At 37.3% G+C, this 26874-nt stretch overlaps 1 protein-coding gene across 3 annotated transcripts in view; it reads left to right on the top strand.

Annotated features, from left to right (window-relative positions):
• Positions 1 to 26874, top strand: part of LOC132156126 (N-terminal EF-hand calcium-binding protein 2-like) — a 96164-nt gene that overhangs the window by 25891 nt on the left and 43399 nt on the right. For all 3 annotated transcript variants that reach the window (XM_059565000.1, XM_059564999.1, XM_059564998.1), the window contains exon 3: positions 22706 to 22814. In XM_059565000.1, the coding sequence (XP_059420983.1) occupies positions 22706 to 22814 (109 nt within the window). The remainder of the gene's footprint in view (positions 1 to 22705; positions 22815 to 26874) is intronic.

The raw sequence follows: 26874 nt of genomic DNA, 5'->3' as shown, positions 1-26874 counted from the left end.
CCACTATCTAGGAATGTTCTCGCACATTTCGCAGAAATCAGCAGGGGTGGTGTGTAATATATAATGTTTTTCTATACCAGCCTCCCTGTAGCCAGTTACCCATGGTTACAGCAAACTGCGATCCCTATATCCCATTAGGCCTCTAGCTCCTGATGTTGCCATGGTGCCATCATCTTCTCCCTAAGCTTGTTTCCTCAGATGGCTGAAGGCTTTAATCATTGGAAACCCAATATAGGGGCACATCCATGTCTCCATCTCTTTCACGCATCCTCTGAGCCCTTAAGTCAGCTGACCCAGAAGTGTTCAATTATGTTAAATATATCTATCTATGATAAAATAAAAGACAAATATATATAATAAAAGACAAATACGTCTTCTTAGGCTCTCACCCAAAGCCAGATGATTTTTGTCTCGAGACCCTTGAAGCATAAAAGAGTGTAAATTAATTGAGAATTTCCAATCCTCAGTGGAAATAAGGCAGACTTGCTTGATTGCCGCAGCTGAATGTGTGCTTCCAATGAACTCTCTTCTCTTCTCTTCTCTTCTCTTCTCTTCTCTTCTCTTCTCTTCTCTTCTCTTCTCTTCTCTTCTCTTCTCTTCTCTTCTCTTCTCTTCTCTTCTCTTAAAATGGATAGTATTTATATGAAATATTACTATTATAAACTTTTATGTCTGTGCAGAATTAGTGTTACAAAATATAATAATAATAAAGGTTCATTTCAATTTTGGACAGTGGATTCATATACTGTAAATACGTTAATATCTTGAACATGTCCTAAACAATATCTTAGACATGTCAAAGAAGCCTAACTCTATTAACAAATGAACGCACATAAGCATACTAAATGTCACTTTTCTGTTTACCATATGTAAAATATAATATTGACGGGAGGCGCAAAGAGTCACTCCACTGGCATTTGTAGAGTAATTGCTTTTGAGTTAAGCAACATTCCACTCCACGGTTTTCAAAAATGAAAATTCTCTCATTATTCATCATCACCCTCGTGTCATCCTTAACCTTTATGGTTGACTTTCTTCTGTGGAACACAAAAAGATGTTGAAAAATGTATAGTCCTACAGTACGGGGCTATTATTATCAGAACATGTGATCGGAGCATAGCAGGGAGCAGATCAGTGAATGAGAACGTAGCATCATTTTACTAGTGTTGCCATGTTACTGCACAATGCATACTATAGAAATTTCCTGTCAGTGTGTTATTTGAGCAGTCTTTGCTTTTCCAGTGCCATTTTCGGCCAATAATTTTTGCATCCAAAACATTTTCCAAAGTATACATCAAATTTTTCAGTGTGTGCTGGAAACTAGAAATCAGTTACAGTAATGCTATGTTCATTCCAGCCTAAATTATTAATGGAGTCTCAGTGCTAATGGATTAAGTAAACTCCTGTTTTACAAATTTCAATGGATTGAGTGCAATTACAGTTTTTTTCAACTGCTTACACACATTTTCCAAAGTCTTCCTCTTTTTTTTAAAACTTAACACACAAATTCAAGAATTGCACACACAAGATGCAAAATGCCTCACATCTCTTTCAAAATGAAACACCACAGTCAAAATATTACAAACATATTTCAAAAGCAAACATTTGTCTTACATTGTAAACACCTTTACCATAATGTAATATTTTTGATTATGTCATATACACACTGTTATTCAAAACCTAAAGCTCTTATTTTAAAAGCTCACATGTATATGATTGAATGTAATTGGGAGAGAGCTGTTGAATATATAAAGTAAAAACAAAAGCAAAATTGAAACCAAACTTTTTATGTTTTTATTTTTTTGCTCTTTGTGGTTGTAAATGTAGTATTAGTGTACACAGTTTGAAAAGAAAAAAAAATACATAAAAAATATGTAGTGTTGTAGCATGTAGTGTAAAACCAAACATAAGGCCATCCTTAAAAATATTTTGGTTTGCAGTAACAGTAATTTAAAAAAAAAAAAGGGTCGGTAGGTCGGTCTTTTTTTCTTTTTTTCAAGTTTCAATGTAAAAAAAAAAAAAGTAAATTTTTGTGATGGTGATGACGTTGGTATGAATTTAAACAAATTAGCATATCGTGACATCACTGTCTGGGTCTTCAACCTGTGCCTTCAGGCGCATCATTGCAAACCTCATTTTGATGCAGGCTATATACAGTGTTGGGGAGTAACTAGTTACATGTAACAGCGTTACGTAATTTAATTACAAAAATATAGTAACTGTAATTAGTTACAGTTACTACGAAAAAATGAGTAATTAAATTACAGTTACTTATGAAATTTTTTACGATTACAAAGGGGATTACATTTGAATATTTACACACATCCACATACAGATTTAACTGATTTCTTTCCCAAATCGCACTGACTATGGTTCGTAGAATCCAGTCATAAAAACGGAATGCCTAACGCGGACGGAATATGCCACATTTTGGATGACTAAATCAAAAGTAGGTCAGTACACTTGAATGCACATTCTGCGTGTCTGTGGAAATCAGGCGCGGACTGGACACCGGGAGAACCGGGACAATTTCGGTGGCCTGGCAGCCGATTTTGCCCCACTATTTAATATCATTATTGTATAATTGCCTGCCGAATGTACTAAAGCGATCATTTGCGAATCCGCCATTTGATAATTAAATCTCTAATAAGTCATGAAGTGTTAGTCATGACTCGCGCGCTCTCCGCGCCTCCGCCAAATGGTTTGGATCAGACTCAGAGTAATCAATGCGAGAGAGAGAGAGAGAGAGAGAGAGAGAGAGAGAGAGAGAGAGAGAGAGAGAGAGAGAGAGAGAGAGAGACAGAGAGAGAGAGAGACAGAGAGAGAGAGAGAGAGACAGAGAGAGAGAGAGACAGAGAGAGAGAGAGAGAGAGAGAGACAGAGAGAGAGAGAGACAGAGAGAGAGAGAGAGAGAGAGAGAGAGAGACAGAGAGAGAGAGAGAGAGACAGAGAGAGAGACAGAGAGAGAGAGAGAGACAGAGAGAGAGAGAGAGACAGAGAGAGAGAGAGAGTAGAGTGGACTGGGGAAGCGCACAGCTGGAGCAGAGAAGCAGAACTAGTGTTCAGGGTTTCAGGTCAGTTTCATCTGTAAAGATGCTTTTTTGTCTTTGTTTTTTTATTTATTTAATCAAGCAGCAGCACGTTGCTCATCAGTCATCACTCAAAAAAACTATATAAAGGACATCATTATTATCAGTTGTAATGTTACAGTAGGAATTTATCTGAAAAACAATCAGATTTTTTTTTATAGGTTTAGGGGAGCTACGACAGACAACAACACAACCCTTACGAAAATTAACATTTTAATATTTAACTATAAATCCAGAGAAAATGGTTACTATTGTTTAACTGTGATCACCAAAAATAAAAATTTAAAAATAAATACAAATCCATTTGCAAAAAAAAACAAAAAAACAAGGTTATTTTACTTTTATATAGGCTAAAAAAAGCAAGTCAATTTTTGTAAGGAAAACATGACTCGTGTACAGTATTAGGATTTTTCTATAAAGATATTGTAGTATTGTAGAGTATTGTATTGTATAGTTTTGTTCAATCTTGAGTATTAAAGTCATGAGAGAGATGGATAACAGGGCAAAATAAAGAGACTGAAGAGAAAAATAGAAGTGAAGGTGCAGTTCAGGAGAGAACTTATAATTATTTTGCATGTCCCCAAATTAAAGATTTAAAATAGATAAAAAATAGTTTTGTCCATGAATTTGTTTGTATGAGTTTGAATTTTCCAGTCTGAATTTTTTTTCCCAGTCCGCCCCTCCTGTAAATTAATGGCAAAGACATGGTTTCATTTACTACACATAGGCCTACTGAAGCTTGCAGTGTTTTCAACCTCTGCTGCCTCAATATAGGAGTACACGAGCACATAAACATAATTTCTAGAACTGCTCTGTGTCACTTCATGTGCATTTTACTTATTTTGAGAAAACTATCATCATATACAGAGACAGCAGTTTAAAAAAAACACCAATGTTTAGGAGTTTATTACACAGAATACGACACATGCTTATTAGATAACTGTATTTAAGTTGATGTATATGCTTTTATTTATTATTCTTTAAATTTCACAAATTTAGAAAAGTAATCAAAAAGTACTCAAAAGTAATTAGTTACATTACTTTAATAAAGTAATTGAAAAAGTTACACTACTATTACATTTTAAACAGGGTAACTTGTAATCTGTAACCTATTACATTTCCAAAGTAACCTTCCCAACACTGGCTATATAGACCACAAACAAATTGAAATCTTTGTCAAAAACATGTTTATTGCATGAATTTCAGGTGAGAAAAAAATGAGGTACTGTTTTACTTGCATCCACCGCTACGTATCAATGCAACCTACAAATGAGAGAATGTTTACTTTGCTTTCTTGGGTTGTCACTTTTGTGAAAAAAATCCTGTTTGATTTGAGTGACGAGTGTTCATTGAATCAATTGTAAAATCGATTTTGCATGTCTAAAGTTTTATACGGCAAATAACACCAAATATAGGTAAATCCACGGACAACAGGCAGGAGGAATGTAAGGATTCAATATATTGGTAAAGACCAATATTTCTGATGATTTATTGGCGTGAAGTTACGTGCAAAATGACAAACAGGAGTGCAACATTTTCGAAAAACAATAAGCAGAGTGGACTGCCATATGCAAAACATTTACTGCAGGCTTCAACATGGCTGTGTTTACGCTTAGATTTCAACAACAACAAAAGGCTATCAAAAAAATTTTTTTTTTGAATATTCGTCGAATTTAAAATAAAAATCCACATTCAAATGCGCATATGAATTTTAGGTGTGCATTAAGGAAGCTGCCTTATGAGCCCCGGTACGTGTTCCATTCCATCTGGCCGCGCGCACAGCTGTGTTTACACAACTTTCAAAGGCGGACAAGCTCGACATGCAGTATCTGCTTTCTCGTCTTTCACCTCGTGTACGCGCACGAGATGCGATGACAATATATGTGTCATTGCATTATAAGCTTATGTTAGCCTATCCAGTTGAAGCCACAAAAAAAAATTAATGTGGAGAAGATTGTTTACATCAAAACTGAAACCAAGCCGTTCACACAGAACGCATATTTCGCGCATCTCATGTTTTTAAATGAAAAAATGTATCCTGTGTGACTGGTTTTCCGCCCTTTTTATTTATTTAACAATGCATGCATACATGATGCTGTTTTGTTTATAGTTCTTTAAGCAACTTAATTAATAATAATTGGTTCATAAACATTATTTTAAATATTATGTTTTTTTCTCAGTCATGTATTCTACATCTTGAGCCTCAGAAGAGAAGCAAAAAGCTTTTCTTCACCCTAACTGAAATTATGCATTTAAAATTTGAATACAATTCGAATTTTGATCATATTTAAGTAAAAAATGTGAATTTAGTTTTTTCAGCTATTTTGACAGCCCTAGACGATTCAAGCCCGAAACTGTATGAGACTGAATACCGGCTGAATTCACATTTATGTTGTAAAAAGAGAAACATTGTGCAGAAGTATTATTTGCTGTTATGCGTGTTTGTCCGAAGCTGCAGTTGCTGTGTGACGCCTGTTCAAAAAAAAAAAAAAAAAAACCTGGACGCGCTCCGAGAGAAGGTCGTTAAAATCATTTTCTTATTTTCGTTTTCGAAACTTGTGTTGGTTGATTCGTGCTTGATTCGTGCAATAGATTTTCGAACATAAAGTGACAGTCGACACGGTCACGGTTTTAGACTAGAGAGGAGAAGGGATGGGAAAAGATCTGGGCACAGTTTTTCCAGGACTTTTTGCCAAGTTAAAGCGGTGTCGAGCTGTTTTAATGAATGTTTTTAGATGTATTATGGTGCCCGAACCCGTATGACTTTGAACAGTGACCGCGAACATTTAGTTTACTGCAGCCGCAGCCATCATTACCAAGCGCGAACCGTTGACTCTTACAGTGAGTGAGAGTAGCCTATGAGACGAAGCGAACGCACAGGCCTAAGTGTGACATCCGTGTAAACAGATGACGTCAAGGGTTTTTTTTAATTAAAGAAGATAGCCTTCATTTGTATGTAGGCCAAGGCAATTTATATTAGGGGTGCTCCGATCACGATCGGCCGATCGTTATGCGCATCTAGTCAGTAAAGCCGGTTCTCTAATCAGCGGAAAATTCCATCAGGTGCGTGATTTCACATAGAGCAGCTGTTACTACACAGAGCCATTGTTAACTGAGAAGCTGCGCAAATCCACGTTCATTTTCAGCGTTTATTTGCGCATCTTCTCATTTAACAACGGCTCTGTGTAGTAACAGCTGCTCAATGTGAAACCACGCACCCGAGGGAATTTACCGCTGATTAGCGAACCGGCTTTACTGATGAGATGCGCATTAACGATTGGCCGATCGTGATCGGAGCACCCCTAATTTATATATTTACAATACTTACTTAAATATAATTAATAGTATTTTATTGCGTTTGTATTAGTTGTTTGAAGAGTAAAAAAATAATTGGTCGGTCTTAACGCAAATTTACAATCGGCAAGTCGGTCGGACTAAAAGCAAAAAAAAATAAAAAATTGAGTCGGTGCTAAATTGAAAGGGTCGTTCGGGTTACAGCAAACAAGAATATTTTTAAGGATGGCCTAATGTGTGTGCTTGCATGTGGAGATGGTTGGGTGTATCTAGGCTCCTCCTGGCTATCTCTCCTCCTGGCTGGGTCCGGCCACAAAACTTCATCCACGTCACATGCTATATTCTCTCTTGCCAGTCACCACGGAAAGAACCTTCTTGTATGGCGTATCCAACCTTGGATGGAGGCAGCATCAATGTCTCCACATGTTTTGTAGGTGCAAGACTGATATATTGGAGAAATGCATACATTCACAAAGTCATGTCGAAGATTCTTGACTCGGTCACAGTTCCTTTCAAAAAGGAACCCTGTACAGCGTTTTCATTCTCATTTGATTTTTCTGGAGGACGCGGTGTATTGTTGAGGCACTCACAGCATTTATGTTCGCAAAAATTGTGGCATCATTAAGGATATGGTTGCGTATTTCACGGATTGTAATAGCATTATTGGCCAAAACCAAATTCACATTAGCCGTCTCCTGCACTTCAGTGAACATGTGACCAAGGGTACTACCCTTGTGAATGCAAGGGTACTACAGTAAAATATATTAATATAATAATTAATATAATTATTATAGTATAGGCCTGTTGTTTGTTATGGTAAAAAAAGCTATTATGTGTACATTACATTAGATTGTTACATACCGGTTCTCATTTCTAAAGGTTCGAATTATACCCGCCACAGTAAATCTACTCAAATTAGGCTGGACTCGCAGTCCAGCCTCTCTCATTGTTAAACCATGGTTTATCACATGATCTACTACTGTAGCCCTAATCTCATTCGAGACCACTCTTCTTGTTCCTTGTCCTCCTCCATTTCTGACTCGTCCTCTTCCTCCTCTTGCTCCCCTTCCAACTCCTCTTAGTCGAACTCTTCCTCTGGCTCTCCCTCCAACTCCTCTTACTCTGTCTGCATTGTTTGCATCCATTGTCCAAAAGCTATTACTTGACCTTTGGCCTATTTATAGGCCACTACTAAAGTTATGATTGGTTGTTGTTAAGTAAAACAAACAAGTGTTTGCACATGTGAGGAGTTAGTTTGAGGCACTGATGAATTAGTGTGGCATTTTGATTGGTTGTGTTTATAAAAGGAACTCAAGAAACTTCCTGTCAGATTTTTGTGTGTTGCATAGAAAATTGTGTGTTGTATTTTGCAAAAAGTGTTTAATGAAATTGAAAACTGAGTAAAAGGCCAAAAATTTGTGTACGTATGGTTTTGCAGATTTAGTGTGTGGTTCTTGTGTTTGAGTGTCAGGTTTTAGAAATTGTGTGACAAGTAATAATTTTGTGTGTAAGCAGTTGAAAAAAACTGTAAATTAAGTTACAGAATGCTGAATAGTTGTGTTGCATTAGCTGATTTTAATTAAGTAAATTTAGCAAGTACGACTCATTTTGCAGTACAGGAATGAAGTTCTTTTACTAAACTCTTTTCACACTTTATGAAAGTAAGAAAATGAGCTAGTTGGTGGAAATAGCTGTGATTAGTTAGCGGTAAGATATTCTTTAATTTAAAACCTTTTAAGAGGACTTTTTGTAAGTTCATCTTGGATAGTGTTCCAGTATCAGTAATAGACAATTTCTTCTATTAACAATTTATTTATTTATTTATTGTGAAAGATAATAGATCTCTGAAGGAAAGTTCTCAGAGAAATAAGTTTCATCTTTCCACCATCTTTCTTCAAGGAAGCTTTTAGAGCAAAACCCCTCATGATACCTAACAAAGACATGTTATGCATTCCCAATGAAACGTACAAATGGAAATGATAAAACACCTTCTGACTTAATGTTGAAGAGTGAATTTCTGTCTTCTTTTAAAATCCGGATGGCTTTCTTCCAGATTGAACCTCTGTGTATACCAAGTGGACATTTGCCAGTGCCACATATTAGTGCAATGCAGAGGTCTTTCTAAAATTGTTTGATTTCATTAAAAAAAATAAACTAAACCTGTAATGAGCATTTTTATAAAGAGAATAATTTCATACTTATAATAAACCAAACATTGTAATTTTTTTCTGATGTGTATTAGCAATCAGATCCATTTTAATTAATGCATTTTAATAGGGAAATCCCTGTTATAGTTTCTACATTTATAGGGTTTTGCTTTAAGCTAGTTGTTTTATTTTTTTAATGGTTCCTTAGCACTTCTGGCGATCACAGTCATGAATCTTCTGTCCTAATAATTAGCCGACTGCAGCATTGAGCTGCATATTCATCATACTGCAGTCTGCATTACATTAGAGATGGGATTCGTGAACTTTATTGACCAAAAAACAGACTGAACTAACATTAGTCACTTGGCAGACTCTTCATCCTTGACTGATGGCATTGCTTTGAATGGTGCAGTACTAATAGAGCCCCACCCATTTCCCACTGGCCCACAGATACACTCACTCATACTCAAACAAGCTCCATTTTGAAATATGCATCCAACACTCTTCTGAATTGGCCCTTTTGTCTGAGAGCCAGGAAATTATGCTTTCTGTTATTATAACAGGCTCTCTAGTTCCAGTTTGAAGAGTTTGTGATTTGTAAAATTAAAATGAGACAGGAAACTTATTAAAACAAATCAACTAAAGCTAAATTATATATTCCTCTCACTATCCTTAGATAACTTGTGTTAAATAACTTGCACTGTTTTCCTTTTTTAACTTGCAGCATGAAGTCTGGTCCATATTGCCTGTTTTTCTCATCAAACCATTCCCTTAGTCAAGTCATATTTATATGTATAGCACTTTTCACAATAAACATCATTTGAAAGCAGCTTCAAAAAATACCATACTGTTAAGTCTAAAATGCCTTTATGATTTAAACGAATAGTTTATCCCCCCCCCCCAAAAAAAGACTCACCCTCAGGCCAAGATGTAGATGAGTTTGTTTTCTTATCAGATGTTGATTGATGAACTGGAGTCGGATTGGATTGCTTGGATTATTGTGATGTTTTTATCAGCTGCTTGGATTCTCATTCTAACGGCAAACATTTACTGCAGAGGATCCATTGGGCACGTGATGTAATGCTTAATTTCTCCAAATTTGTTCAGATGAAAACTAATGTACACCTCAGATGGCTTGAGGGGGACTGAAACTATTCCTTTAACATCGAGCAAGATCCAAGAGACACAATTTCCAGGCAGACTGGTACTTTACTTCTGGAAATTGCATAGCAGCCAGTCAATCAGATTGGTCCTGCTGATTTTCTGATAGTGCTTGCCAGTTTTGTGTGAAATATGCATCAGACAGTGAACAAACTGTGGGTGGTCTGTGGACAGAGCTCTAGAGAGCGAGAATCATTTCTCAACAAAAAAAAGTGTATTACTTTTCCATGGCTGTTTCTCTTGAGAAGGTCCTTGGGTTGATGCGGAGCTACAGTACTTCTGAGAGCATTGCTTTTGAGATCTGCAGATTTGTAGTCTTCGTTTCTCTGTGCTAATGCACTTTTCTGGTGGGTGGGTCACACTAATAGGATTTCCATGTGAAATGCCCACTCAGGCAGCAGCGGTTAATGACTCATTTGAATGAATTGTGATTGAATCAAATTTGCTAGATGAAGCATTAATTGATTCTGTCAGTGGTGCCGGGATTAGGATTCACTCTTATTCAATCAGATTCTGGATCAGTTCTCATACAGCCGTCCCTTATCGTCTCCACAGAGTGCAGTGGGCTATTATTGTAGTAGTTGATGTCTTCTTAATGAGGAATTTAAACATGGTTCCTTAATTGTTTGCATGTCATTTGTTTGATTGATGGGATACTGTTTTGAATAATAGTGTAATATGTTCCAAGTTTATGATAAAGTATATTATGTCATCATTCCTCAAATATCTCTAATATGCACTACTGAAGTTTCCAAATTTACACATTTCGTCAAATGAAGTGAACGTCAACGGATATCCCATGCTTAGGGAATAGTGAGCAGTGAACACCTCAAGGACCCTGTCAGTTGTAACACAGTTTCTATTTGCACAGCCAATTGTGTTCTTGTAATGCCAGATTTTAAATTACGCTCATTTGTCATCAGTGAGATTGTTTTTGTCTTTGTATTAGAGCTAAACCAGTAAGATGCCATCCGAGAGCTTGAGCATGTCGTGCAGTCTCAGTAACACCTATTTGTGATTTGGCTCATTGTGCACAGTTACACTGTAAGCAAAACATGTCTTTGCTGGAGACATATGGAAGTGGGAGGATGAGTTGGATAAATGTTTATCATGTGCTGATGGGTCCTCTCATGCTGCAATCACCCTGTCCCTGAATCAAATCCCAACAGACTTCAAAGGTACCTGTGTCCACCTCAGACGGGCAGGCAGACAGGCAATCTGAAGGCAGACAGATTAAATGATGCTTTGACAGACAAGGCTTACAGTGAGACAGGCAGGTAGGTCGAGTTTTTTTCCATGATGATCGATGTCTCTGAGCAAGAGAAGCTGACCGGCCTGTGAAAAGCTCTTTTAGTGTTCATCCATCATTACTCTCAGAGTGGTGTCTTTGAGATGGGCCAGAGGGAGTGTGCGACTTTCATATTAGTTTAGCTTTTGAGTTTATTACTGTTTTGGCAATGGAGAGGGGGGTTGGGCCGTGCACTTCTGCATTAGTTTCCCAACAATCTCCAGAATCATTGCTCTATGAGAAAAGGATCACAGAATATATGATCATGTTTCTGATGCAAAAAGAACATTATTTTTCAGACGGAGGTTGTTATAACCATGGGCAGAGTCACAATGATGAAAGTGGTCTTTGGGCAGTGTAAATGAATAAATACTTTTCTACTACAAGGTGATTTGAAATGAGTGTGGATCAGGGATATTTTCTCAGATTTAGCAAAATATAAAATCAAACTGTCAATTTCAGAGTAAAAAAGCTTAATATTTAAAAACATAAACTTAGTTACTGTACAACCCGAATTCCGGAAAAGTTGGGACGTTTTTTAAATTTTAATAAAATGAAAACTAAAAGACTTTCAAATCACATGAGCCAATATTTTATTCACAATAGAACATAGATAACATAGCAAATGTTTAAACTGAGAAAGTTTACAATTTTATGCACAAAATGAGCTCATTTCAATTTTGATTTCTGCTACAGGTCTCAAAATAGTTGGGACGGGGCATGTTTACCATGGTGTAGCATCTCCTTTTCTTTTCAAAACAGTTTGAAGACGTCTGGGCATTGAGGCTATGAGTTGCTGGAGTTTTGCTGTTGGAATTTGGTCCCATTCTTGCCTTATATAGATTTCCAGCTGCTGAAGAGTTCGTGGTCGTCTTTGACGTATTTTTCGTTTAATGATGCGCCAAATGTTCTCTATAGGTGAAAGATCTGGACTGCAGGCAGGCCAGGTTAGCAACCGGACTCTTCTATGACGAAGCCATGCTGTTGTTATAGCTGCAGTATGTGGTTTTGCATTGTCCTGCTAAAATAAAATAAGGCCTTTCCTGAAATAGACGTTGTTTGGAGGGAAGCATATGTTGCTCTAAAACCTTTATAAACTTTCAGCATTCACAGAGCCTTCCAAAACATGCAAGCTGCCCATACGATATGCACTTATGCACCCCCATACCATCAGAGATGCTGGCTTTTGAACTGAACGCTGATAACATGCTGGAAGGTCTCCCTCCTCTTTAGCCCGGAGGACACGGCGTCCGTGATTTCCAACAAGAATTGTCAAATTTGGACTCGCCTGACCATAAAACACTCTTCCACTTTGAAATAGTCCATTTTAAATGAGCCTTGGCCCACAGGACACGACGGCGCTTCTGGACCATGTTCACATATGGCTTCCTTTTTGCATGATAGAGCTTTAGTTGGCATCTGCTGATGGCACGGCGGATTGTGTTTACCGACAGTGGTTTCTGAAAGTATTCCTGGGCCCATTTAGTAATGTCATTGACACAATCATGCCGATGAGTGATGCAGTGTTGTCTGAGAGCCCGAAGACCACGGGCATCCAATAAAGGTCTCCGGCCTTGTCCCCCTTACGCACAGAGATTTCTCCAGTTTCTCTGAATCTTTTGATGATGTTATGCACTGTAGATGATGAGATTTGCAAAGCCTTTGCAATTTGACGTTGAGGAACATTGTTTTTAAAGTTTTCCACAATTTTTTTACGCAGTCTTTCACAGATTGGAGAGCCTCTGCCCATCTTTACTTCTGAGAGACTCTGCTTCTCTAAGACAAAGCTTTTATAGCTAATCATGTTACAGACCTGATATCAATTAACTTAATTAATCACTAGATGTTCTCCCAGCTGAATCTTTTCAAAACTGCTTGCTTTTTTAGCCATTTGTTGCCCCTGTGCCAACTTTTTTAAAACCTGTAGCAGGCATTAAATTTTAAATGAGCTAATTAAGTGGATAAAAGTGTAAAATTTCTCAGTTTAAACATTTGCTACGTTATCTATGTTCTATTGTGAATAAAATGTTGGCTCATGTGATTTGAAATTCCTATAGTTTTCATTTTATTAAAATTTAAAAAACGTCCCAACTTTTCCGGAATTCGGGTTGTAGATTTGGATATAAGATATTAAAATATTAGTCCAGATTTCTTGTTCAAGGTAAACTGTTTTATATTTAATGTAGTGATATAATATTTAAACAATTTTTACTGAAATTTCACAAAGAATTACAAAGAAATGGCAAGTAACACATTGAATTAAACTGAAAAAGTATTTTATTGTAAAACATGCTTCAATGATCTTTGTTTTTTTACAACTTTGAAAAATGTATTTTACATTACAAGTTATTCTTTAGCAAATCTCAAAATAACAACCAGTTAAATGCTGTAGACATAACTGTTGTGAATATCAGCCATTGATCATGGTAACATGAAAATAATGAGTGATTTTTATTGTATTGAATGTAATTATATCATTAAATTTTGTTGCATTTAATTGGTCAAACATTTTAATATGATTACAGAAGTCAACCAAATGCTGCTGGTGTGGAACCTATGGGCAGGCAAGGGAAGGAGACAAATAGAATGAAAGAGAAAAAAATGAGAGTGAGCGTATGTACGATTAATGATCCCAAAGGTCTGCTCCTGTTCTTTTGGTTACCATGGCAACATGAACCCCAGTTCCCCCCGAAATGCAGTGTGAGTTGAGAGAGATGTGAGATGGGAAGAGACGTGTTTGTAAGGAGGTGCTAAGATGTGCTGGAGCCATTGGTTGTGAAAAGTGCTAATTGCCTCTATTTCATTGAAAGTAGCGAGGTCTTTGACAGTGTCCAGTCCCTGCAGACACTTCCCTTCCTACACAAATGAACTAAACTTCACCTTTTGGTCCATTTCCACCTCCCCAAACCCGCCTGATCAGTTGCTTACCCTGCTTCTGAGACAAAGCAACATTCGAGTTGCCTGTTTGTTTTCCCCGCCACCAAATGAAACCTTGTACTCTTTAGTCCCACTGAAACACAGTTTTTGTTATAAGATAAAGCACTTTTTACTGTATATAATATATATATTTATATATTACTGTATTAAATATATATATTTGGCAGGCTTGCATTAAATTAAATACACTAAATCAAAAGTGACTATGAAGATATTTATAATGTTACAATATAAATTATATAAATTATGTTCTATTGAACCTTATTCATCAAAGAATCCTGAAAAAATATATAATGGTTTACACAAAATATTAAGCATGTTATTAAGCAATGTTTTTAACATTGATAATAATATAAAAGGTTTCTGAAGCACCAAATCAGCATATTACAATTATTTCATTATTTCTTTATTCACAATATATTAAAATATATAATACTTAGGTTTTAACAGTGGTGTCAAAAGTATTTACATTCATTACTCAAGTAGAAGTATAGATACTAGGGTTTAAAAAGACTTTTGTAGAAGCTGAAGTATGAACTCAAGGTTTTTACTCAAGTAAAAGTGTAAAAGTACTGGTTTAATAAACTACTTAAAGTATAAAAGTAATGTAAGGAAAAAAAATGCCATTAAGAACAAAAGGCCACACCATAGGGGCCTATTGTGCACTACCCCACCTCCTCAAAAAAACATTTTTCTAAAGGCCATAGGCCATCATGACTATAATGTTATATTAAAATGTTCATGTTGAAAAATTTGGGATGCACTAGGATACCTGTTTCAGCTGCATATATGCCCATTGAAAATGAACGCAATTTAGTACAATGCAAATATATTAAAGAACTAGAGATATGATGACTAGTTGCCTATAAGTATTGTTATGGTGCAAAAAGTAAAACTTCAGAGGCATGTCATCAATAACCTTTAATGGAATGTAAATGTACATCCAAGCTTAGCTGCAGGAATTCTGCGAGGGCAATGGATAAGAACATTGGTGCAGACTTAGTAACAATTACCCTTGTATGGTTGTCTATATACAATAAACATTATAGTGCTGTAAAAATCAATGATTAATCCAAGTGATTAATCAAAAAATAAAAATGAAAAATAACTCATAATCCTGAAACCTTCTTGATAGATAGCTTCCTGTATTCGCCACATACGTCTGCTATGTCCAATGGGGGGGGGGGGGTAACGAGTTACAAAGTTGGTATAGCCTAGTTATCACAACATTGTCAATCGCGTCGTCAATCGCAAACGATAATTTATTCAAACTTCTCGCTACCGAACTACCTACAGTAGCTTAATTTGTGGAGGATGAAGAGAAACACCCATTTGGTAAATGAGCCAGTGAGAAATAATAACTTTTAAGTAGGGTCCAGTGCCATTTCGATACTTTTAAAATGGTACCGGTGCCTAAACGGTGCCTGAACCGATACTTTAAAAAAAAGAGCCACAAAAAAAACTAAACATTACAAATATTTAAAATAAATCTTCAGCTTTCACCTTGGATGCTCTCATTTCCCAAGTTGTGCTTCCCTTAATCTAAGGCTAATAAATGTATTTCACAATCTGGGTCATTATTTAATACAAAACCACACATAATGTTTCTACTGTAACTCTGTCAATCTCTCTGATATTTAGTTAAAATGAGTGCTGTCTGTCACTGTCTTTAATCACTTCTGTGAATTACTGTATGGTCATTCTTTATAAAGTAGCAACAATGTCGTTTGTAAAGTACAGTACTGTGCAAAAGTCTAAGGCACATTAGTATTTTCGCCCCAAAAAAGGGTTTTAAGCCAGTTATTTATATCCTTTGCTGTAGTGTGTCAGTAGGAAATATCAGTTTGCCATTCATTTTAATAATAATCTAGTGCAATTTTGAATGCACAAGCAGTCTGACAACGGCAAAATGAATGTTTGGAAATGTAAACTGATATTTTATACTAACACACGTGTGTACTACAGCAAAATATATAAATAACTGGCCGAAAACCATTCTTTTAAGTGAAAATTCTAACGTGCCTAAAACTTTTGCACAGTAACTAGTGTATGTATAAAGTACGTATGATTAAATTAAGTATATTTAAATATGTGTAATTAAAGTATGTGTTCGTTCATATGTGTTAAGGGCTCTGTTTTCGCTGGAGGAAACAGCTGTTTAGTGATAAGCGGTGAACAGCGTAAACTTTACAGTAGATGAGAAACCGACTGATCCCTCGTGACCTTTTGTAAACTGTATTTATGACAAAGAACTACACAGATGCAGATATTCTAACAATCTATCGATAAACACATACCTTGTGTCCTCTGTTTGTGTTTAAGTGTGCTCAAGCTGCTCCGCCATGGTCTGCGGATTGAAGAGCACACTGAAAGAAGTCTGACACCGGTTTCATATGAAATTTAGTGACGTGACATTCAGCCAAGTATGGTGACCCATACTCAGAATTTGTGCTCTGCATTTAACCCATCCGAAGTGCACACACACAGAGCAGTGATAACACACACACACTGTGAACACCAGAGGTGGAAAGAGTACAAAAATATTCTACTCAAGTAAAAGTACCATTACATTAATGAAATTTTACTTAAGTACAGGTAAAAGTACCAGTCTAAAAATCTACTCAAGTAAAAGTAAAAAGTAGCTCATTTAAACTTTACTCAGAGTAAAAATTACTTAGTTACATTTTAACAGTTGGAGGGAGTCAAAATGGGACAGGCCAAGGGTGTCAAACTCAGTTCCTGGAGGGCCACAGTCCTGCACAGTTTAGATATAACCCTAATTAAACACACCTGATCCAGCTAATCTAATCATTTAGGTTTATTTAAAAACTACATGATATGTGTGCTGGAGCAGGGTTAGAACTAAACTCTGCAGGGCTATGGCCCTCCAGGAACTGAGTTTGACACCCCTGGGATAGGTCTATTAATCTCAAACTAGTTGTTTTTAATTAAAGGAATCAGTTATTTAGAATAATAAAACATTTGGGCTGTTACCAGGCAAATCAGTATCAACAAACTCATCTTTTAATGCAGAGGAAATGCAGAAGATTCATTGGAAGTGGCATTTAGATATATTACACTGTTTAGTGCAGGACAAGAATGCATTTAACCTGCAGTTACAAATGCATGAATAATGTTTTGATATACAAGACATAAAATGTTGAATACTCATTTGAAATGATAAGAAATTAATTATTTAAAAAAATCAAAAGATACTTTAAATGTGAAATTAAAATGGCCAGTATGTGTCAGCAAGTCACTGTTAATAAGTGAGTCATTGCGACTGAACCGAATCATTTAAACGGTTGATTCATTCAGGAACGAAACACTGTCACGTTGCTCAGAGACGCAAAACTGTGCTTTGGTGGCTGTGTTTGGAATTATTTTCTGTTGCAGAAATAGAGCTAAAAAAGGCAATATGGTGTCTAAAACGCAAGTCTCTTAATTAACTTGTTTACTGAACTGTTATATATATGTATGTATATATTCATGATGATTTTTGGAGGAAACGATGGCATTCTTTGTGTGATTTTGATTTAATATATGAAATTATATAAATATGTGAATTTTCTGCCCCTATATCTTCAATTTTGTGATCATTCTAAATGCATTTTAGGAGACTGAATCACACAGTGAAAGAATGCACTATAAATGCGCGCGCACATCATTAAAACAAAAATAGCACACTCCTCACCACGGTATTTTTAGCTAATTTGTGCAAAACCTCTTGCTAAAATGTCAAAGCTTCATTTTAACCACCAATGCAACGATGCAATTATTTAGCTCACCTCTACATTCTTGCGCAGGGTTGATGTTTTGTCGAGATTTTATAAGCTGCTAGTTTGGTCTTCCTAGGCAAGTACAGCTTACACTGCATAATAGAGCATACACATGGCCAGGGGTTCACTTTATTTCTTTCGAGTTCAACTTCAGAATATGACGGGGTTTCGTTTTCAGCGGTGTCTGCACCACTAACGCCTGTTTTGTCCGTCTGCATCTTTCTTGTGATTTTAGCGCCAGTTTGCCCTCCTGCCCATTATTTACTGACGTAGTTTCCAGGGAGCGATTTTTTTTTTTTTTTTTTTTTTACTCAGTAATTAATGTGTTTCAAAATGTAGCGAAGTACAATACTTCAAACAAAATATACTTAAGTAAAAGTAAAATTACAGATTTAAAAAATTACTTTAAAAAGTATTAGTACACAAAAAAGCTACTCAATTACAGTAACGCGAGTAAATGTAATTCGTTACTTTCCACCTCTGGTGAACACACACCCAGAGCAGTGGGCAGCCATTTATGCTGCGGCGCCCGGGGAGCAGTTGGGGGTTCGGTGCCTTGCTCAAGGGCACCTCAGTCGTGGTATTGAAGGTGGAGAGAGAACTGTACATGCACTCCCCCCACCTACAATTCCTGCCGACCCAAGACTCGAACTCACAACCTTTCGATTGCCAGTCCGACTCTCTAACCATTAGGCCACGACTAAGGGGACTAAGGGGTCTAAGGGGACTGACTCTCAGGCGATCGCAAATTTGTGTACAGTTTATGGAGCTAAATGCTACAGCTCGGCTAAAAAAGCCTAGCAGCTTTTTTTTTGGAATGATGACAAGCCGGAATGAAAACAAGCCGAAATGAAATAGCAGTAACGAACCTATTTTTAAAATGTTAAGAGTAGAAAGTACAGATACTTGGGTGAAAATGTAAGGAGTAGAAGTAAAAAGTCGGCTGAAAAATAATTACTCAAGTAAAGTATAAATACCTCACATTTCTACTTAAGTAATGTAATGAAGTATTTGTACTTCGTTACTTGACACCTCTGGGTTTTAAATTTTATAATAATTAGGACTGGCCAAGTTAACGTGTTATTAGTGAGCTATGGACTTTCATAAAAATTAAAAACTGCGTTAACGTGTGATAAAATAATTGTCGCGTTAATCAATTAATGCGTTAATGGGACAATTATTTTATCACATGTTAACGCAGTTTTTTATTATTATGAAAGTCCATAGCTCACTGGCTCTGAATACACATACAGACAAATTATGGGTCACAGGATTAGATGCTCCAGATCAGATTATTTAGGCTATGCATTAACATTCACAAACCACTGTCCACTTTTATTTTTAACAGAAAAGAATGCAACAAGCTTGTAATCATGACTTTATAAGTTGGAAATAGGACATTTCCGATAGCATGTGAAGATAGCAGAGAAGCGCTCTCACTCAACACAGTGGAGTGAATTGTTTTGTTAACTTTGTGGTTTATTATTTTGAGTCGCATGGGACGCGTTAACACACGGCACTCTCACAATATATTGCTTTACAGATCTATTGCTTTTGCCGCTCAGAAATATTCACGCAATCATGCAGCAATTATCAGAAGATCTGCACTCCGGTGCAATTAGCGCTCACACTCCCTGATCTATATATAACTGAACCGCGCTCTTGTCCACATATTCCAACCAAGCAAGGGACTTCTAAACGGAACGATCACACTAGTCAAATGGCTTGGGGGTCAAATGTGCTCCGGCATGGTTAAAATTGCCTAGTGTGAGCACACCCTAATTAATCTCCAAATAGTGACAAATAGCTTGTTTTATACTGAATTTAATTACATTCATGTTATAAATTGAGATTTAGGCTATAATAAATAATGATAATAAAATAATATTGTCCCTCAGGGATAAATTTTTAGCCCCTTGCTTTTTAATATCTACATTTTCCCACTTGGTCAGCTTTTAAGATCTCTTGGTCTAAAATTTCATTTCTATGCAGATGACACTCAAATTTATATACACTCAAAATATGATGATACAGTGCCTGTGGTTTTTCTTTCTCAGAGTATTTCTAAGATTAAGGAATGGATGTCGCAAAATTTTCTTTGTATTAACAGTGAAAAGACGATTTCTTTAGTTGTTGATGCTACTATCCTGGAATCTAGAGGTGATATTTAAATCTAACATTTGAGCCTCATGTTTAGAATACTGTTAAAACATCTTTCTTCCAATCTTAGAAATATTGCCAGATTACGTCCAGTATTGTCTTTCCCTGTTACTGAGAAGTTGATAAACACCTTTATTTTCTCTAAAATTCTGATGCTGACTTACAAGGCTGTGCATGGTTTGGCACCCCAATATTTGTCAGAGCTTTTAACTCCATGTACCCCAAGGCGGAAGCTTCGCTCTTCTGATACTGGGTTATTAATTGTTCCATCTACCCATCTAAAACCAATGGGTGATAGGGCTTTTTCATCTCTAGCTCCAAAACTATGGAAAATTCCCTTCCTAGAAGTAATCATAAAGATTTCTAAATGCATCTACTTTTGGAAGGCCAAATAAAGTGCTTTCGCCTAGAAACACACAGCATCTCTCTGACATGGCAGCTTCAACACTAACTACGGTTATTTAAACCACGCCTTCTTTCTTTGCGTGAACATTTGGTCGGCATAACACAAATATTTCCACATAGTGACGTAGACATTTGGGGGCGTCTTTGAATGAGGCGTTTTAGGGGGGCGTGGCAGAGTCTTAACTTTGATAAATAATATCTCTTTGGATTTGAGACTTTAGTCTTTGCAACTTTACAGATCTTCTTTATGCACCAAGAGCTTGTAACACTCCAAAGCGAAAGGAAAAATTGTAATCGCATCATATGAGCCCTTTAAGGCTTAAGTTCTGAGTAAATGAAAAGCTGCTGTTGTCATGATGCTCTTCCGGTTTCAAATTAGACTTTGCACTTTTAAATCCCCCTGAAAGGTCACTCACATTATCTGGAAGATAAACCATTTCTGTCCATCAAGCAGCATTACAGTGGCCCTCCGGCAGTTTAGGTGAGTATAGCAATTTTGAGATAATTGCACAGCAGGACTGTTCATTCTCTTAAATGGCTCTTCAAGAAGATAAAAATCATTAATTCTAACCAGCATCATGCAAACAATTATCACTGACATAAAATGCTGGTTGTATGAGATAAATTAGTCAGCTTAACCCAGTGCAGAGAGGTTTATTGACTCATTAAATTGTATTACAGAGGTAATGTTACTGTTACGCATCAGCTGTCACTAGAGCACAATGCTGAATGTGGAAATTGGGCAAGTAAATGTCTGTTTCCTGAGCAAGCACTCCTTACTGAGAGGAAGAGAAGAAAAGTGGGTCACTGCCTAATTAAGGGCTGGGTTCCCCGTGCTCCTCAGGATCACATAGAGATGAGGAAAGACAGAAACACACACATGGAGTGTATAAGCTATTTTGCTTCCATTCCACCTTAACTTACTAACTATGATAGTGACAGAGAAAGGATGAGAACATTATGGAGGTAGAGGGGGAAAAAAAACACAAATGCACCGATATGGTAGGGTGTTTTTCTATAAAGAGCAGAATGGAAAAGGTCATGTATAAATACATGGCCATGTGTTGGAGGTGTAGAACTGAAATGACAAGCCATAAGTGGTTCTCATTTCCAGTAAAAGCTTTTGAATTTAGAAACTACAATCCAATAGTTGCTTTTGAACCACTGATTGACTTCACTTGACTTCACTTGCTTTCATATTATATTTCGGCTGTAGTTTGTCCAATAAGTGCTGGTCTAACTCCAAGGACGAATCCAGGGTGATGAATATTTCATTTCTCCCAGCATTGACTGCAGCTGAGACTCCTGTTTGTAGCATCCCCCTTTTCTCACCAGCCTTGACCCTTCCCCATAGAAGAAGCCACTACAGTATATCCACCTAGTAGCCTCCTGTCTCTCATCACTTATGATGCTTAAAAAAAAGTCAGTAAGGTTTTTTTTATTATTATTATTATTAAAACGTTTGTTTAGCAGGGACACATTATTAATCTAATAAAAATCTATAATACTACAAATTTCCTATACATTTTGTTCTTTTGAACTTCTGCAATCAAACAATGCTGAAACAGTCCTAGACAAAATGTATCTGTTTCTACAAAAATATTAAGCAGCACAGCTATTAGCATTGATAAGAAATATTTTTTAAGCAGCAAATCAGCATATTATGATTTCTGAAGGATCATGTGACATTGAAGACTGGAGCAATGGCTGCTGAAAATTCAGCTTTGCATAACTGGAATAAATTACATTTTAAAATGATAAAATTACATTAGAAAATGTATTTTAAATTGTACATTTTATAACATTCCTGTCACTGTATTTTTGATCAACATAAAAGCAGCATTGGTGTGCATAAGACTAATTAAAAAATATCCACCCCATATTTATGTATTGGAAATTTAATTAAATGACGTTACAATAAATTCAGAGTAACATAAATTACTCATGTGTCAATTCTGCATTAAGAATGAGACACTAGGATTAGAGATCTTGAATAAGTATATGCTTGCAAAGAGAGATGGCTATGCAGAAGATATTGTGCAGAAAACCTATAGATGGAAATGGTTTGGGCATGTATTATGTTAATTACTAACTGTGGGCTCTCATTCCCTCATTAAGAATAATCCAGATTCCTCAACATTAGAACAAGGGTTAAGAAGAAACACACCTAAACCCATACATTTTCTGTGCATATTATAAAGAATGCTTTGTTCACATGCACTTATTAGGGAACGTGACCCCATGTGAGTCTATGGAACCCAATTATTGTTGTATTTTAATTTAAGACAGATTATACTGATTGTATTTGTGATGATGTGACTGATGGCAGCCTGTTCTGCCTGTTAAGATTTAGTTACAGAAATACCCACGGTGCTGATACACAGTACTGTCTAGGGTGTTAAAAATGAATGAGGCATGCAGCTAAAATCTCTGTTTCCCTTGCAGATGATGGAAAGCTCTCCCTTGATGAGTTCCAGGCTTTCTTCTCTGATGGGACTCTGAATGAAGAGGAGCTGGAAAAACTGTTTCACACCATTGACTCTGATAACACCAGGTGATTCTACATACACACAGTGCCAGTGAATCACAATACAGGACAACAGAGCGGCAATAAAAAAAGGAAACAACATGACATTAGTTAAATTGTCAGGGATTGATCCAGAATAACAAAAGTAATAATAAGAAATTGATTGGAACTTTGTAAATTCATTTCACTTTGTGTTTGTACATCCTGGTCAAGTTATTAATGTTGTTACATGTTTCAGTAAAAACATTAAAGCTATATTTAGAATGATCTTAATAGGACTGAGATGAGAATGGGGAATGGATGAGGTGATTTCCCCTAGAGCGCATGCATCACCTTATGCAAGCTGCTTTGCAAAGCACTGTAATTGTTTCATCAGTTTCGGCGCTGTGTATTTTCAGAAAGAAAAAAAAAATTAAATCTAACTTCTCACAGTCTCTCTAGTTTATTTAATTAGTCTGCTTTTGTCTTTTTTGTCTGGCTAAGGCTAATTTCACAGCTAGCTTTTTATGTATATTAAAGTAATTTTATATATATATTAATATATATCTTGTTTCACAAGTTTTGTTTCTTGTTTTTCTTTTTTATTACAGATTGTCTGGAAATTACACAAAAATATAATGAATTAAAAATATATTTAAATGTAATAAATCTAATGACAAATAATAATAAACTTAGTATGTGTTTTAAGTAGATATAATATATTTATTAATAATAAATACTGTATTTATTATATTGGATAATCAATGATATGAATAAAAACATTTTTTCACACACAATAGATTTAATTTTAATAGATTTTAATACAATTAAAAAAAAGATTACTTCTGCATGTTATAATATTTAGCATAGTTTTATAATGATTTTTTTTTAAATAATAATTTTATGATAGAAATTGGGGCCGATTTCATTTTGGTGGACATAATTAAGGATAATTAACAGCAAGAAAAGGGGAAAACTGAAAGACAGTGGTGACTGATGAGGGATAATGAAGAGATGGGGTTGAACTGTAATGGGACTAGACCCTTTGGAATAGCTTATATATTTGCTTCTCTTGGCACATAACATTGCTTTACTCGCTTTCTGTCTCGCTTAAAGTTTTATGTTTGGAAAGTGTCTTACTGTCATCATGAATGCATATGTCTGGTCTATAGTGATCTGCTGCCAGCTCTCTCTCTCTTTCTGTTCTCTGTGTTTCACGCACCCTATTTCTCAGTGTTTTTGTGTATAGGTGTGTGTGTGTGAGCTGGTCTCTGGAGGCACAGCAGCTCCAGTTATGTGTGTGTGTATTGTCTTTAATCACATTTCAGAATGAATTATGTAAAAAAGGAGGGGAAGTCTGCAGCTGCTGGGATAAGGTCGCTTCTCTTCAGGTCCAGTACAGCCTTTCCTCTAAATAGTGAACCACCAGAGGCCATAAGGATTGGTGCAGAGAAAAGGACAGAGACAAGAGGGCTAGATGATGAGATGAGGGGGGGGGGCTGGAAAAGATGGGGTGGTGGTGCTGAGAGAGGTTGAGGTAGTGAAGATTGAACGGAAGAAGAAAATTGAGAGCTTTATGCATGTTACCTTCTTGTGCTCGTTTCTCATTTACACTTATGTTGTCTTCCATTTATCTGAATATCAAGCTGACATTCACACAATTTTACTGCATTCTTAACAAATGAATCATTCACAGTGAGACCAAGAACATGCATCAAGAAAGTAAATAGGCTCAATTTTGTTTTAATGTTGACTCCATCCTTTCATCAACATATTGGATTGAAAATAATCACACTGATAAATCTGATCACTATAGCTTATCTAGCACAGAGCTATTGGGAATGAATAGAATACGCCACTAAGAGAGAGAGACTCACACAGCAGTCTTCCCATCTCTTCTGTCCTCCGCTGAGGTGGCCGTACTCTTTATTTGACAGGCCAGGCATCAAGAACTCAGTACCAGTGAAAGGAGAAAGGATTGTTAATCGTGTTCACTCTCAGTGCCCACCCTACACCTGTAAATGTCCTACATTATATATTTTTTATTGATTCCCTTTGCTGATGGAAAGTAAGGGAAAGTATAAAAAAAGTGAGAGATGTAAAGTCCAATAGCAAAAAAAGATAGAGAGAGGATAGGATGAAGCCTGGAAAGTGTAACAACAGGGCAGTAGAAAAAAAAAGGTTTTCTGTAGCATGCTTTTCTCTTTCTTTTTCCTCTTTTTTTTCCGGTAGTGTCTAGTGGACAGTATAAGTACTTTTTATATTATATATCCCCATAGTAATTAGGAATAAAAAAATGTATAGTTTAAATAACCATTTTCTATTACCTATTTTTGGATAATCCAGTCTATTAAATGCTTTAAAATAGTAAATGCTTCTACTCATCTGATTGTTTCTATTTTTTGTTTTTGTGTAGAACTTGATAAATTCAACCAAAAATATATGATTATTCATATGCAATTAAGTCTGGCATCAATACAAATTACAAAACGTCTTGGATACGTATGTAACCCTCATTCCCTGAAGGAGGGAACAAAGATGTTACGAATGGGATCTCGCCCGAGAGTCCAATCACCACTATTGAGTGGTACAAAACGAACAAATGGTACACAAAATACCTTGGTCTGAGGAATCTGCATCGCGAGATCCACCCTGAAGAGCGGGTATATAAGGAGCAGCGCGAGCAACTCCCATTCAAGTCTTCGCTAAGGAGCCGAGCCAGTTACCTGGCCGTTCAGCAGAACAGCGATGTGGCAAGGGGACGTAACGTCTCCTTTCCCTCCTTCAGGGAACGAGGGTTACATACGTAACCAGGACCAATGGGGTCCCTTACAAAACGCCACATGGCTGTTTTCCAGCGACCCGTGTGAGTGATAGCACCCTGTCGTGAGGCCAGCACGAGTGAGGGCCTATAGCTTACACAGAATACACTGGGTAGCATATTCCAGCTGGACGTATGCTAGCAGCTTGCCTGCCCGTGGGAGGACTTACAGAAGGCAGGTATCCACCAAAGCCATTCAGGAGCGCCGTTTTCAAAGATAAAAAAGGGTTCGAAGGGAGCCCTCTGAAGTGCCGATAGAACCACTACGAGGTCCCAAGAGGGGACTTACTGAGGGCGAGGCGGATTGAGCCTCCTTGCTCCTCTCAGGAACCTGATGATCAGATCGTGCTTCCCAAGAGACTTACCTTCAACAAGGTCATGGTGAGCCGAAATGGCGGCCACATAGACCTTTAGGGTGGAAGGAGACAGCCTTCGTTCCAACCCCTCCTGAAGAAAGGAAAGCACTGACCCGATTGGACATTTCCAGGGGTCCTCATGCCGTGAAGAACACCAAGTGACGAAGAGGTTCCACTTCAAAGCATAGGCGTGTCTGGTGGACACGGCTCTAGCTGAAGTGATGGTAGTGATTGCAAGGTACCTAAACCTTCCGTGACCCGTCCAGAACCCTCACATGTAGGTTCCACAGATCGGGACGTGGGTGCCAGAGGGTGCCCCGTCTCTGAGAAAGAAGGTCCTCGCGAGGAGTACAAGTTCGGGGAACCAGGCCCGCCGGGCCAAAAAGGCGCAACCATGAGGACCTGCTCCTCGACCTCCCTGATCTTGCACGGATGTTGTCTGTGGGCTCACTGGGGGAAACGCATACTTGCGCAGGCCCAGCGGCCAGCTGTGTGCCATAACGTCCATGCCAAGAGTGCCCTCGGTCAGGGAGTAAAACAACTGGCAGTGGGAATTTTCTAGAGAGGCAAACAGGTCTACCTGAGCATCTCCGAAGCATTCCCAAATCAGCTGAACCGACTGGGGGTGGAGTCTCCATTCCCCTTTTGATTGCTGCCGTGAGAGCTCGTCGGCTGCACGATTGAGCCTGCCCGGAATGTGAATGGCACGAAGTGACCTCAGATGCTTGTGACTCCACAAGAGGAGATGGCGAGCGAGTTGCGACATGCGGCGGGAGCATAGACCACCCTGACGGTTGATGTATGCTACGGTGGCAGTGTTGTCAGTACGGACCAGAGCGTGCTTGTCCTTCAGCAGGGTCCTGAAGCGGTGCAGAGCAAGCCGTACTGCTACCAACTCAAGGCAATTGACATGCCACTGAAGTCATATGGA

This window comes from Carassius carassius, chromosome 13 (assembly GCF_963082965.1).
Source record: "Carassius carassius chromosome 13, fCarCar2.1, whole genome shotgun sequence".
Classification (NCBI taxonomy): Eukaryota; Metazoa; Chordata; class Actinopteri; order Cypriniformes; family Cyprinidae; genus Carassius; species Carassius carassius.
Note: the sequence above shows the minus strand (reverse complement) of the source record. Positions and strands in the feature narration are given on the sequence as shown.